We start from the raw sequence: 16176 nt of genomic DNA on the forward strand, positions 1-16176 counted from the left end.
AAGCAAGTCTGGTTGTTAGCAGCTCTGGTTGTTAGCAAGTCTGGTTATTAGCAAGTCTGGTTGTTAGCAAGTCTGGTTGTTAGCAAGTCTGGTTGTTAGCAGTCTGGTTACTAGAAAGTCTGGTTTTTAGCAGTCTGGTTATTAGAAAGTCTGGTTGTTAGCAGTCTGGTTGTTAGCAAGCAGGGTCAAGTAGGATGAGACATTTCTAGATTCACAGTTTTTGTACGACTCATGATGTTAAAAGTCATCAGTTTTTTTGCCGACCGTTAATGAAGGTGTTATGTGGCCAGCACAAAGACCAACCCCCTTTTCTTTCCCCAACCAATATCACCTAACCCCATTGGAGTTTGTTGGACTCAGGGGCGTCCTAAAAAAAATGACGAATTCACTGAGATTGGAACTCGAAACCACTCAGTTTGGATTTCAATCGCTTTACTACTCAGCAACAACGCGCCCTAAAGTAACACTCTTTATTAAATTATATAATTAACCATACAGAGTGGAGGACCATGCCAACATACAATGATCTTAATACATTGAATGATGTAAAACAACAAACAGGTGTACTATGTTGTGAATACATCTTTAAGGCGAGTTACATACATGTGTAAAACAGAAGAACGGCCAATGATACAATAAGTCTCATTTATCCCATAGTGTTTACATTATATTAGTTTCTAAGTCCTGAGTCTGTAATGTTAAAACAGTGTATACACATTTGATCTTTCTAGTTCCTAATTGAAGTTGAAGACGAAATCAATAACACTATAGAAGTAGCAGTGAACATTATGGTCCAAATCTAAATAAAATTGTCTTATAAGTCTTACATGTAGCTTTTGGTTATCCGCACTGACATTAGATGTTCTGATAAGAAATAAATAAATAGATAATAAAAAGGTATAACTCAAAGATAAGGATATAGAATAAATAATATAACAATAAATTAAAAAACAAAATTCCGCCTTTCATGTGCCATATTATACCAAACTAAACATTTTTAAGTTGTTGTTTTTTTAATATATAGCAAAAAAAAAAAAGAAAAGACAATTGACACGATTTAGCGACCCATTAGCGTTACTGACACAATTCTCTAACCACTTTATAATTGGCCTTACAGTAAACGCTAAAAGATTAATATTTAGATCTAGAAAGACTTCATCAGCCTTGACTCACTCTCTAATTAAATCTGCTAAAATTCCGAATGGACCAAGGCAAGCACAATTCTAGTCCACAACACCTGCAGAGTGAGCAGTTTGCTTTATGGTAGTGAGAGTTGGTCAACGTGGATGTATTAAGAGCATAGATTAGTTTACACGAGATAGAGAAACTACGTTGGAGAACCACGCAAGATTTGTCGACCGTCTTTCTCCATTCTTTTCTCGATTTGGATAGAACCACTTTGAAAGGCAGGTCCGTCCATTCATTTATGTGGTCTTCCCATCGCTAGCATCGAAGACCTTTTAGTAGGCCATGGAGCTTTAGTTTGCGTTTTTTTTTTTATTTACAATAGTTAGTAGGTCATCGTGGGGTCCAATCTAATTTTAATTGATTTAATAGTGAATGAAGTGATAATTCTGAAATTTAAGAAATCTTTTCTCATGTATCTTGCCTTTCTGTGCCAAATTTGAGTCCAATTAAATAATGAAAAGTTATAAGTAATTAAATTATTTTTTTTTCAATGACCTATATTCCAGCACTTTCGGTATGTTTGTGTATTAGTATCTAGGTATATAAAACAACTGTAACGTTGGTGTCATTTGTATTATTTTTCCGCAAAAAAATTTTGTCATTGGAAATGTGAATAGAATCAAGAAATTATGGACAAATTCTAGCTAACAATGTTCATCACTTACTTGGATAAGAAACAAATCTGTAAAGTAAGATCATGGCCAGTAGTGTGAACACAACAATACTGATGATAGTGAGTGATGTCGTCATCAATGATGCAGTACCTATGAAGAAAGTAACACAATTTATTGTTTTCTCTATTTTAGGATCTATTAAAATTGTAACAAAACTTTATTATATTTTTACAAAGCTTTTATTTACTCGCTTTGTCTGTCTGTCTGGTAAGAGATTTGTATACATTATTTCTCCTACACCCCATCTCGGATTAAGCTGAAAATTTGCACAATTTGTATTATTTTTCCTCAAAAAAATTTTGGGTCATAGGAAATGTGAATAGATGGCTGCCTGGTCGTGCGGTTTGCGCGCTGGACTGTCGTTCGGATTTATCGACGGTCGAGGGTTCAAACCTTGCCCGCTCCCATCCCCTTCGTCCTGTGGGAGGTTTGGACTAGGAAGTAAACTATCTTCCACTCTGAAGGAACATCCGAAATATGTAAAACAAACAAGCAATTATTTCTTTTACCTGAGAACACAAGAATCACTATTTTTATGGCTCTTTCTGTTGAGAGGCAATGAATACGTCCCTCATACTTTTTGGGAAAGGTAGAACAAAAGGGAGGGTGTTATTTGTAGACTAAGAAAACCATGGTTTGCCTATGTGTTATTGTGCTTGTTTGCATTTCGATCACAGTGATCTATATGATTACTGGTTGCAGGGCCGGTCCAACAGGTTGCGGGGCCCTATGCGAAATGGATTGCGCGGGGCCTAATTTGGGTTGTGATAAGGATAATAAGTGAAAATTAAGATTTTGTATTAGAAAAGAAATTTGTCTTTGCATTTTATTTACATTTTACTAAGTACAAAATCCCTATCAAATTAACTTTACGAGCCATCTACAGTAGATAGTAGTTTCCCAACAAAAAGCCGATAAACATTCAGATCTGTCTTTTAGATTTACTATCGACTAGCAAAATCGCGTATTTCAATAATTCGTAAAATTAATTTTTTTTAAGAGAACAGATGTAATCAATAAAAATACGCTATAAACATAAAATAACAATTATATTTTATGTTGAGGTACACAAATATTATCCCATGTTTAAATCAATATAATATGGACAACTTTAGTGTGGATTTTTTTCTCTTTTTTATGTCCTAAGTTAAAATATTACCCTGTCTGGTGTGGTCAAAGTCTATTGGAGGCTGTGGTGAAACTGATGTGTCCTTCATATATCTCAAGGAAGTTGTAGACTCACTTGAACTGAGCTCTGGAGTATTTTCAGACACTGTTGTCCTTTCGGATAGTTGAGTAGTTTTATTGCAGTAAACAGACTGAGAGTTCTCTCTATTCAATGTTACTTCTAAAGAAATAAGAATGAAGTAGTTAGTCATAAGTAACAGCCAGAGGACGCAATTACTAATATGACTAGCTGATACTAGTTAGTGCACTAGTCACTGACATTTCTGTTCACAAATATCTATAAAGAATACACCCCGAAAATATTTACACAAAATTATAAGAAAATTTATCATCGATACGTTTCGTATTATGCTTTACAACTAGAAACATAAAAAAGCAATTGGGTAATGCAGCATTGAACTAGATAAGTGTTACTTGAAATATTTGAATTTTAGGATTCAACGTGAAACTTGGCAGAGCACGATATAAAAATAACAATTATTTTGTCAGAAGATTTTCCCAGAACACACTGAAAGCTTGCAGAAAAGCTTTATAAAGCTCAAAATACCCATGATAGTAACACACACACACACAAACTCAGACTAGGCTGTAACAAAAAAATCTGATCCTTTTAAAAGTAGGCCTAAAGTGAATATGCATTTGTTTTTATTAAGTTTCATTTGGACCAGATTACATTGTGTCTTTTTACTTGAAGTATTGTTTGTGCTTTTTTATTATGTAATTTAAGTTTGTAATATTAAAATATTTAGGTTTTTAAATTGAATGTGTATTGATAGTACCGCTTCACGGACTTGCAGCATAGGTTAGATCTAGTGCCATTAGATGGACTTAACAATAAGTTTTTATGCCATATCTTATTGTCCCAGTCTCAGTTGACAGTTGCCTGAATGAATGTTCACCTCAGGTTAAGACGTTGAAAATTCTCGTGAATTCCTGATGTAGAAAACAGGAAGTAGAATGACTAAAAGTGACTTGCAGTTCAGTCAGAAAGAGTCAAGTGGTATCCTCTTAACGAGACAGTTATGTATTATCTTAGGAGTAGCGACTTTGAAAGTCGAGTTGTAACTTTGAGTCAAGTAGTATCTTTTGGTCCAGTACGGACTTAAGTATTTTGATAGTTTTTCTCTGGATTTAGAAAGTAAAGTAGTAACTGTGAAGTTTATCGTTACTTGTGGTTTATTCTGTAACTAATCATCTTGGACATTTAATACCGCTGTTATGCGGATGTAATTATGTTTCACATCGGAAGTCTTGATGTAACTGCCAATAAGGTGCAGTATTGCTATTATCGGCATAAAATAAACATTATATTTGTCTGCCAAAGAGAACTTGAGTCAGTCTGTAATGTCTGTGTCTGTCACGTGTCAAGTGTGACTCCTGGAAGCACGAACCCAGCAGTCTACGCATTCGCGACACACTAATAGTAACCAGCCTCATGTGTAACATTACAATACTACGTCAACGCACAATAGAACCTTTACAGTGTTTACACCTATTACAGAGTTGCACTGAAACTTTGATTATGCAATGCTTTCATCCAGACAGATTGAGATTCTGAGAATTGATGAAGTTTTACTTTGCGAATAATTGACTTCAAGGGACTTAAGCTAACCCTCGAATATTGATATTTCAAACTAATTGAAAAAATAATAGGATTGTTTATCTTGTCTTTATCGACATTTGATGTGTTTATTTCTTTATATCACTTTTTCATAATGAAATTCTAACTATAGTCAACTAAATAGTGCATTGTAACATATATACGCAAATCTTCTTTTAAAAAGTTATTAAAACAATTAAATAACATATTTTTACCTACATTACCTCACTAATCATACAAATTGCAATTAGAACTGCCAGGTAAGTGTAGCAGTGACTTTATTTGTTTCCCCACTTAAAATCGAGTATTAATTCTTGGTTAAGGAAAATAAAATTCGATTTCAGCTACCTCAAACTCATTGTATTGGAATAATAGAGAATTCTTTTTTAAAATAGCATCAGATATAATGAAACTAAAATTAAATAAACAACGTCAAATACCAATGAATGCATCTGTCTCGGTACATGAATGAATTGTAACATTCTCTAGTAGAGCTTCCACACACCTGCAGGAAGATATTGATGTGCTATTTCCTTCTACAAAACATGTCTTTGATGAGTTGAGCCTACTGACTTTAAATACAAAGTTCTTGTTAGAGGTAATGATATAACAAGTTGGCCTAGTTTTGAAACATGCAATAGAAAAATAATAATTTAAAAAAAAAAAAAGCTTATTTAAGGGAAGGAACCGCTAAGTACTGTCATTTATTTGAAAATTATGGGGTTAATCTCCATTTCTTCTATATTAAACAACTGTATTAATTAGTACTAAATGATTAACTGATTGGTTAATTTTTGGATTGATTCGTGTATTACAGTGATGTCCAAATTACGGCCCGCGGGCAAGATCCGGCCCTCGCGTGGTTCCATCCGGCCCGTCGAAACGGCGGCACAAAGTGTACCAAAAATCCCCCCCCCTTTTGCCCCCTTTTTTTTTTAAAGGTTGAATAATATATCCTTACTTATGTTAGGGCCTTCAATTTTTCTATGATGGATTGGTATTATGATCTTAAACTTTTGTGCGTGTTTTTAAATGGGACTGTAAATTAGAATCTACCTGGAAAAGTGAACGGATCTTTAGTTTTTTTTGTTTTTTTTTTGCGAAACATGATAATAAGCCAACATGTTTGTTTTATCAAGAAAGTGTGGCTGTTCAAAAACGAACAATATATAAAATACATTCTAAAACTAATATAACAGCATTCTTGGTTTGAGCCGCAAATAAAAGATTATTAAATTACGTCTAGAGATTTTGTTCGATGAGAATATTTACCAAAAAAAAAGAGAGACAAGAAAACAAGTGGGTGGTAAAGCGAGCTACAGTGTTGCTCATATTTTAAGTAGAGAAATGCAGTCATTTTCTGACGGGTGAAACAAATATCCTTTTAATTAATGAAGTACTGCATCCTTGTGCTTCTAATCAAATAGTTTCAGATCAATTTCATTTCGTGTTTGTAACTTTTCGTTCATATGGCCCGCGACACGAGTGTCGTAAATCAAATTGGCCCTCAGGTCGAATTTAAGTTGGGCATCACTGGTGTATTATTATCGACTATGAATAATTATGCAAAATTTCTACTTGATCCAAGAACGGGAAATTGAAGAAAAAAATTGTATGAACGCGTAATAAGGGGACTAAATCCATATATGTATATATCCATATCTCTCATTAAGTAGCATCTATTCACCCTTATTTCGAAAACCAACAAAATAATTAATCACCAAAAAATAGTAATTGCTTTATTCTTTTTTCGACTGATTCATGTCTTGTCAGCTTTAATGAATAATTGTGTAAAGTTTTAAATTGATCCGAGAATGGAATATAGGAGGATAATCCAGTTCAAACATTTTACCAGACAGACATACATACTGAGTGAGTGAGTTGATATAAGCTTTGTAAAAATAGCTGAAGTCAATTATTACCTAATGCATAAAGACCTTTTCTATTACCTCTGACCTACCGTTCATAACAGATAAAGTGACACTAATGCCATAAGTCATGTCTGTGATGTTTCCAGTGATATTTGGATACATTGTTGTTTTCACCTGGAAGGAATCTTTGTTGATGTCTTGTGTTACTAAACAGCGAGTTATATTTCGAGAGTCTTGTGAATAATTGTGCCGTATGTTGGATAAAACCTTTAGATAATAATGGGGTTATCGGTTAATTGTGTGTTTAGTTTTTTCATGATTTCAACTTAAGCGATTAAAATGTTATGTTATGTTATTATCTCTTTTCTTAACCCGGATCCCTGGCAAATATTCGGTCATCTAAATAAACTAAGGGCAATACTAAAATGTAATTAGCACCCGATTTTATAGTGACAGTATACATTGAAACATTCACAATTTACAAAACAATGCGAAAAAAAAATAGTTTTTTTTTTTAATCACAACATTAACAATTAAAGAAAATCAAATAAATCGTTTAGTAAAATAGTTTTTTTATTTTTTTTTTCAAAATACTACATCATTAATGTTTAATTATTTGATTTTATAGTAAAATTAATAAATATCATACCGTTCCTGTACCAAATGAGCAAACAGGTTGAGGGTAAATGTTCTTAATGGTGCATGAAATGGTCAGGTTGTGATCAATATCACCAAATTGATACGTACAGTTAAAATAGTCAAGTTGAGCTGAAATATAAATTTTAAAAATATATTTTAGAAATCCATTATACAACTTAAAATAAAATGTTTCCAAAAAGATTAATAAAAAAAATAAACAATTCAGTGTATATAGAGATACATAAAGGTAGACTCCATCTTGTTTTAGTTACACTCTAACTAAAGCAGCATATTTTTTTGACCAGGGCGTCAAGGAAACCATCGATGATTTATTTTTAAGAAAGTATAAGAAAACGAAGCTATATGAAGCCATAGGCAATATGCAGTTATAAATTAAATGACGTGGGTGATCGGGAAGTTCAAAGTTAAAGGGATAACCGTAATAAAAGTCCTTGTTGCCCGTGATTTAGTAGTTATGTAACTATTCCGTGCCTTGTCACGAGAAAATATCAGGTCTGTAACTGACCCCGAGGTGAAACCTCAGTTGAATCAGGGCTCCAGTGGAGTAAGGAGCGATATATGATTTTCTGTGTAGTATCATGTAAAGTAAACTGACTTAGAGATTTGAAGTGAACTATATATATTTTAGAACATTTCTAATAAATTTGTACTGGATGCGATGTGCAAGTCTTGATGGCTGAACTCGTACTATTTCGTTCTGATTTATAAATGTTTTGTCTGCTGAGAAAGTGTTACTTCTAAATATATTTGTGTCGTGGTCTAATTATTCAGTAACCTTGGTAGCACTACGCGTTAACAAAACTGATCAAGACAAAGTTATTCTAAATTGTAATAAGGCCAGAAGAGGCCCGACTATCATACATTAGCAGAACACACCAGGACTTTACGATGTGCTTACGTATGACAAAGAAACGGGATGAGAGAAACAATACAAGAAAAATTGAAATAATGCTTAAATATTTATTTTTATATAACAAAAATATACGAAAAAAAAAAAGACTTACCGTAAATAAAAACATATCTAGTTAATGTATCATCACATCTAGTTTCATTTTCACCAGAACTACAAACTTGCCACGTTCCATTTATTACAATAGGACTGTTTCTAACTACATTTTCAAAATATACTCTTAGATTTCCATCCTTGGTTTTTGTTACATTAAAGATATTTGATTTATCTTTCTTGGTACACACATTATCTTTTCTACATGCGTACAGTGTTTTGTTATTACAACGTATACATATGGTATTTTCAGTATTAAGGTTACTCGATGCTATGTCAATGTCCATAAATTTAGAAACATTTTCTTGTAGGATGATAGTTTTTCCTCGGTCAGTAGATTTACCTGTAATAAAAAAAATGTAAAATATAAAGTAAAAAAACATACATAATACTTGTGTATTTATTTTTAAATAACATTTAGTAAATAAGTTATTAAACTTAAAACGTAACCAAGCATTATTTGTAAGAAAAAAAATTCCTTTCAGACTTTCTGATTTATAGAGCAGATGATGCTAACGAGGCTGTCATGTGGCCAGCACAACGACAAAACGCCTTTACTTTTACCCAACTAATGTCCGATAGATGAACTCTGAAGCACCCAAACAATGAAGCAATAAAAGATCGACAGTACACATATCAATGTTCAATTTGTCATCGCGGTCGATTTCAACGCAATGTCTCCACAGTGGGGCCATGACGTAACTGATTCGTCAGGACATAAAATTAATGAACTGCTCAATAGCTCAAATCTCTTTTGCTTACAAAATAAATATACTTCCCCAACAATATTTCATACGGCAGTCAATCCATACCTGACTTTACTATCATAACTGCAAATTCAGAATCCAGTACTCAATTTCAGGTCCTGGACGACATAGGAAGCGACCATAGGCCTTTATTAATCAGAATTGCCCTCTCAGAGACCAGAGGTGTGGCCCCAAAAGTCCCACGGAAGTGGAGCTATACCAAAGCGAACTGGCCAGCATACGAGGCAGCAATGAACTTAGCGGTGGAGGAGAATGACGTTGACACTACCTACGGCGAAATAACAGCGGCAATGTTGAGTGCGGCCAAGAGGTTTGTCCCGCGGACTTATCCTGGCAGCAGGCAGAAATACGTGTTGTCTCAAGCTTTAAACATGCTGGACCTGAGACTGAAGCGGGCCTGGAGGCTCGCTGAAATTATTTAAGCTGCATATCTGGAATATAGATCTTTGAATAATTATTTACAATTTTATTATAATTTCTTAGTTCTTCTTCTGTAAATCTTCCTTTTCTTCACTATAGCAGCGTCGACATAATTGAGGAAGAAGTGCTAAGGACACTTTGGCTTACTTAGCAGGAGCGGAACGTGTGTCAAAATCGGCCTTGGCATAACCATAGAATTTAGCCCACAAATTGTCAGTCAATCCGCCACAAAAATTGCAACTTGTATTAACCTATCAACATCCAATGGATTGCAAAGTCCGTCAGGAACAAAATACTTGCTGACACCTCGTTAATGATTGTATTCACGTGTTCAAAACAATTCCTTATAGACAGTCTTTTAACACGAAATCTTGCAAGAGTTCTTGTGTCAATGTGCCTCTTTATAATTCATTGAGACTGTTATTACAAATGCAACACATTTTGTTCTCGAGTTCCATCATTACTTCATATTCATTTTCTTTGTTTCCCACTTATATATATATTCATTGTGTCCTGTTTCTCATCTCAGCTATACTCATTAATTTGTAGGGATTACACACAAAATAACGCAAGGGCAAAGATTCTTACAACCAGACAACTCCTGGCCTTCACGTGTTGCCCAGGCGGAGCTGTCGTCACTAACAGAAGTCTAGCCTGGTTACTCTTCTAGGGGTTAATTTAAATCTCTGCTGCATTGTAGCTATATCCATATATAGTCCATATGGAGGAAAAAATCACGAAACGATGAGTCGTATGAAGCTTGTTGAGCACAGTGTTGCACGCTGGCAGAGCTTGCAGGGCCGTTGATTACAAACTGTATGGACATTTATTGTTCCAGATTAGCAGAGTTGAGAAGGGGCGGGGAACTGCTGTGTGGAAGACATCGTTCAGACGATATCAAATGCCCAGACATTCATCTCATAGAAAATAGATGAATCATAATTATTCATAATAGTCTCGTAATTGGACGACATCTAGACATTTGACTTTAGATCACTTGTTAGCTTGATACCTGTGTCACTTCAAGAAAAAGTTACTAAGTTATTCGAGTCCTAATGAAAGGCTTCGTTATTTTTTACCATTTTTTCTTCACATTCAATTCACAGTAAATATTCTTATCTTATTTAATGCAGACGTTACTTCAAAAAGAATATGGTTACGACCTACGCGTCATGCATCTACTCATGCATGTTAACCAATGACTTAAATTCTGTCAAGTCATTTGTTTTCCTGGCTGGCTCAACCAACCCAATCCATGCTCCAATAGTACTTGGAAAGAAGGAGCATTTGTACAAATTTGTCATAGCATATGGAACGAGATACATGCCATTATCTTTATGTCTTTTCGATTATTTTATTATGTTTCATTTATGTATTTTAAGATTTTGGTTCAGTGTTTTATGTATGATTTCAACTAATTACTAGTATTGTACTTCTATCCTGCTATTATATGTTGAATACTTGCTTATTTGCAAGATCTTTATATTTGACATACATCTTATTGACTGAAGCATGGATCGACATAAACTCATCTCATAATAGAACTGTGTTTCCGCTTTGTCCTTATGATTAGAAACAATTTAATTCATTAAAACTTTCCAATAAAAATGCAATGTGATGCTTTCAAAAAAAAACTGTATTCTATTACTAATACGTTAACCATAATATGCAATACATAGAGCAAATCTGTATTGCCCCATGGTTTTAAATCCTAAGCACTTTTTCAAAGCTTAATCTTCACCCTTTTAGCAAAAGACAACAGGGTTTTTTTTGCCTGTTGCTAGTTTTCTAACCAGAGGTCTCCGCCTCACAAACACATACAGTCTTATACTAACACTAAACTATTTTATTACTGGACAGCCTCACAAGGTCACAACTTAAGGGTGAACGTACACACTACGTCACACTCACACTTGTTCTAAAATAACATTCAGTATAAAGTATAAAGAAATATAAGGCGTTCGGGAAGTATTCGACATAATTTGAATGTTACATTCGTTCGCGCAATTATAACATATAGGACAAAAAATATCATAAGCGTGTAAGACAGGGGTTCTCAACCTGTGGGTCGCGACCCTTGGGGGTCGATTGACGATTTGCCAGGGGTCGCCTAAGACCATCGAAAAAATGAATTGTTTTTGTCCATTCTTCTATTGCTGTGTGTGTATACGGAAAGGGGGGGGTCGCGGCTGAGTTGGGGGGGGGGGTTAAAAAGGGGTCGCCGAGCCTAAAAGGTTGAGAACCACTGGTGTATCTTGCCACCTTATTTTAAAGATCCGCCTTAGGCATCGGAGGTGGAAGACATTCAGCATTTTTTCCTGCCATGAGTAGGTTGACTATGTTTCACTTCCGTACAGCAAGGTGCTCAACACACAGGTCCGGTAGACTAGGGCTTTAGTACTGCTAGTCAGCAATATGTTGTCCCAGACTCTTTTCTGCAACGGTAACATGGTGGCCATTGCCTTGGCTATCCTGTTGTTTATGTCTTTATCCAGTAGAGTGTTGTTGGATATGATGGAGCCAAGGTAACAAAAGTGATCAACAATTTCTAGTGGTTGGCCATTAATGCTTACTTGAGGTGCAGTGTTTGTGTTTTGGACAAGTATCTTAGTCTTGCTTTGACTGATGTTTAAGCCGAACTTCTGGCAAGCAGCAGATAGTGCTACAAAGTGCTACAAAGAGCAGGGTGCCAGGATATCCGCTCTGTTATCAGCAGCTGACGCCTTGGCTGGCTTGGCCACGTTCGTAGAATGCCAGTAGGTCGACTTCCACAAGACATTCTGAAAGGGGATCTAATAGAAGGCAGGAGAGTCGCTGGTCGCCCACTTTTACGTTATACGTATGTATGCAAACGCGACATGAAGCTCTTCAAATTCGACACTGGCAACTGGGAAGAGGTGGCACTGGACAGATCCACATGGAGAGAGAGAGCATTAAGGAAGGGTCACGGATTGCAGATGTCATACACAACAGAAGCAGAAAGAAGGGTGAAAATGCAAGGGCGCCTGGTGATTATATATGCCCAACCTGCGATCGCAGCTGTGTATCAAGGATTGGCCTCTTTAGTCACACAAGAAGTTGCAAAGGGAAAAGATCGTCTCTCGAGACCTAAAATGCCACAGATCTATCTTATCTTATGTACTACAGACGTTATATGAAAAAAGAAGATTACGTCCTACGCGTCATGCATTCAGTCATGCATATTAACCAATGACTTAAACTCTGCCAAGTCACTGGTTTTCCTGTCTAGCTCAGGCAACCCACTCCATGCACCTCATATATGTAATGTTTAGTTTAATACTATTGTCAGTAGATTATCGGCCTAGATAATTAGATCCGGAGATATGCATGCCATATCCATAATAAATGAAAATAAATAAAAGTGCTGTTCACTATTGATTTGTTTAGCTGACAATTTAAAATTAAGACTTATCCGGAAAAAAAAATGCATTTGAAAATTAGATCTAGACATAAATCAGCAAGACAGTAGAAATTTAAAATGAATTTAGCTTTATATCGTCGGGTATCAGGGGCAAACATGGTGAGAGTGAATGTGTTATTTCTTTGTTACTATTTAAGTATGGAAGAGTTATATCCCTTTGTTTATTTTCCTCATACATGAATGCGAACAGTCTACACGTGATGGTTTTGAATGAGAGTTTTTCTTGTATGATAGAGTGACAGGGCCGGTCCTACAGAATGCGGGGCCCTATGCGAAAAAATAATTTCTATATTTCTTTTCAACATCTGCTGTTTGTAAAGAGTTCTTACAAAGAGGCTGCACGTGAACTGGACACTCCAGAAGATTTTCAATGTAATTGGCGACACCATCGTGATAGAGCTATCATCCCTTCTCTGGCATCAGATAGACAGGGGACATATAAGCTAATTTTTTTTTTCAGTGTCGGTTGTGTCGGGCATTCTGGGTAGAATCGTGCGGTACCTTATCAGTAAGAAAGCTTTATACAGTCTTATTTAATAACCAGTCTTTTTATTTAAAGTAACATAAGTATCAGTAAGAAAGTTTTCCTTATTTTAACCAGTCTTGTTATTTATAACATAAGTCAGTAGTATTCCGTATTTATATTATGTAACATGGACGAATTTAAGCCTCGTTCTATCGAAGAACTAATTAAGCTGGCCAAGAAGTTAAGCATTGAGGGCAAAGAATTTTTAAAAATTCGTGGAAAGCCAACAAAGACTGAATCTAGACAGATGTGTGGAAAACGAAAAGATGGCTTTGGAAAAGGAAAAGATGGCTTTGGAAAAGGAAAAGATGGCTTTGGAAAAGGAAAAGATGGCTTTGGAAAATGAAAAGATGGCTTTGGAAAAGGAAAAGATGGCTTTGGAAAAGGAAAAGATGGCTTTGGAAAAGGAAAAGATGGCATTCGCAGCAGAGGAAAGAAAACATGTTCGGGAGATGGAAGAAAAAAGACTGGAGCGAGAACAGAGAGAAAAACTAGAAACGTCAACCAACACTTCAGTAACACAAAGTAAAAAGCTGGACAAAAGCCTGAAAACAATGACTGAGAATGAAGATTCAATGTACTACCTCGATCTCTTCGAAACCACTACAGTTGCTAGTGGCATCCCCAAAACTAAGTGGCCTCTACTACTAACACATAAACATAAACTAAATGACAAATTGAGAATGTTTATGATACACATTCACAGCACAGACTACGGCTACGTGAAGTATGAGTCATTGAAAAAAGCTGAGCTGACAGAAGAAGCGTGTGGCACAAGGTGGTGAACTGTATTTAAAAATGTATTCATAAGAAATACACTTACAATTTTAGCAGTTTTTTTTTTTAAGTTTCATCTTATCATGATTTGCGAGCCCCGAAGATCTTGTAATATGACCCATAGATTTTTAGCTTGCGTTTTTTTTACGATAGTTAGCAGGTCATCATGGGGTCCAATCGCTGCAGTAACCCTGTCTCTAGTCTCATGGTTTGTGATCAGGACTTTAAATATTAATACCTAGAATCCTTATGTAACATCTCAGTTTCATTACTAGGATCCTCCTCTCTAGCTCAGCAGTACCTTCCTTCAGGGAACAATACCAGGAAAAAGAAGAAGAGGCAAACAAAGAAAGCGATGAGAAGACAACATAGAAGAATGGACGGGCCTGCCATCGAAAGAGGTTCTATCTAAGGCAAAATACAGAAAAGAATTGAGGAAGACGGTAGACAAATCTTGCATCTGGCCTCAACGGTCCAACAGACTAAGGAATAGGTAAAGGTAAAATAATGATTAAGTGGAACTCTTATGTAGTATTTAAGCATCATTGTATATACCGACCGATCTTATAGTATTGGTGACTTACTGAGACTTCCGAGAAATAAACCCAAAGCTAACACCACAAGTCTATATGATAACTTCCATGATCTTGTTATTTCCATGATCAGAATACATAGATATACATGACTAGAAACACTATTTCAACAGGTTCACGTCTTAGTTTTTCAAATGTTCCTATTTCACGACTAATCTAAGGATGTGTCTTACAAGGGAAACAATTTTGTGAAAAATATTTTTTTTCTTATTCTTTACATTAGTCAGACTTAAAATAAACTAAGAAAGAGGAAACTAGAACAAGTGATAATTGAAGTGGATACGTCTGTGAGTGTGAGTGTGTGAAGGATATTCATTGGTGAATTGTTTCCTTTCGTCTAAAATTGAAAGATTGTCATTAACTTCAAACTCGAATAGAAAACATAAGTGCTTTTGAAAATCAGATTTCGACCTCCCACATGTCTAGCTTAAAACAGGTGCATTGACTAAATTTAAGTATCAGAAAGGAAAACCATTTTGTTAACAAATACCTTCATCATCTCTACATGTAAAACTTTAAAGAACAGTATTTTTTCTCTCCATTCATTCATCCCAGTGGCACTACAGCCCATGGGGGACTCTTGCCTGCTTCAACACATCCCTTTATTCAGATCACTCCTGGGCCTTTCGTCTTTAGCCCTAACCCCAAGCTCTTGTAGATCTGCCTCCATATTATTAATCCATCTCATTCGGGTCTGCCTTTATGTTGCCTGCCTTTTGGTTTTTGCCTCTATAAAATTTTCGCTCCTCTGTTATATGACATTCTTTCAAGGTGACTGCCCAACGTTGTCTGTTCTTTTTTATTTTTGTCGCTATCGGTCCTCCCGTGTTGTTTTAGCCGCTTTTCAGCAGCACCAGAGTTTCCTCTCTGTGTCGCATTCCTGGGCCCCAGATAAAGGGGTCAGGCGTCATGGTCCCTCTCTCGACCTTGCTGATGTGATCCAAAGGAGGGAATTGCGTTACATTTGGCACAAACTCTTGCAGAAGCTGCCGATACAATTGATATATCTCATGGTTAGTGCGTGTCCTCCACACTGTTTCATCTTGTATAGCACCATAGATTTCCCTAATAATTTTGTGTTCCATTTCTGAGAAACCAAAAAAGATAGTGCGGTTTCAATAGAATCGACGATAATTTTACTAATATACTATATGTCTCTCTTTCTCCGTAAAAGGTTTGCACCGCAGTGTTAGATGAATATAAGTGATATAGTTCCCCCCACCCCCTTTTTCAGACCTTGCGGACTACAGGCTAATGATGTAAGTGTCAAATGTTTCTGTCAACTAAATTTAACGAGAGAATCATATGGCCAGCACAACGACCAACCACCTTTACTTTTTTCTAATTAATGTCAGGTATCCGTTAGTTTTGGGTGGACTTGAGAATTCTGAAATTGAAGGCCCCAGTGTCCACCGAGATTTGATCCCTAAACCTTCGGTTTGGAAGCCAACTGATTCAACATTCGGC

General features: G+C 35.8%; 1 protein-coding gene across 2 annotated transcripts in view; it reads right to left on the reverse strand.

Moving 5' to 3' along the window:
- The window catches only part of LOC106068502 (uncharacterized), a 41722-nt gene extending 26827 nt beyond the window's left edge, over positions 1–14895 (reverse strand). Inside the window, exons 1-8 of one of the 2 annotated variants that reach the window (XM_056011325.1) lie at positions 14701–14892; positions 8186–8527; positions 7171–7289; positions 6611–6788; positions 5091–5222; positions 3022–3210; positions 1854–1952; positions 828–864 (exon numbers count right to left, since the gene is read on the reverse strand). In XM_056011325.1, coding sequence (XP_055867300.1) covers positions 828–864; positions 1854–1952; positions 3022–3210; positions 5091–5222; positions 6611–6788; positions 7171–7289; positions 8186–8527; positions 14701–14776 — 1172 coding nt within the window. In that variant the 5' untranslated portion in view covers positions 14777–14892. Of the gene's footprint in view, positions 1–827; positions 865–1853; positions 1953–3021; positions 3211–5090; positions 5223–6610; positions 6789–7170; positions 7290–8185; positions 8528–14700 lie in introns of both variants that reach the window. The other variant, XM_056011326.1, reaches the window with a different exon arrangement.
- Between the last annotated feature and the right edge of the window lie 1281 nt (positions 14896–16176).

Source organism: Biomphalaria glabrata, chromosome 14 (genome assembly GCF_947242115.1).
Source record: "Biomphalaria glabrata chromosome 14, xgBioGlab47.1, whole genome shotgun sequence".
NCBI lineage: Eukaryota > Metazoa > Mollusca > Gastropoda > Planorbidae > Biomphalaria > Biomphalaria glabrata.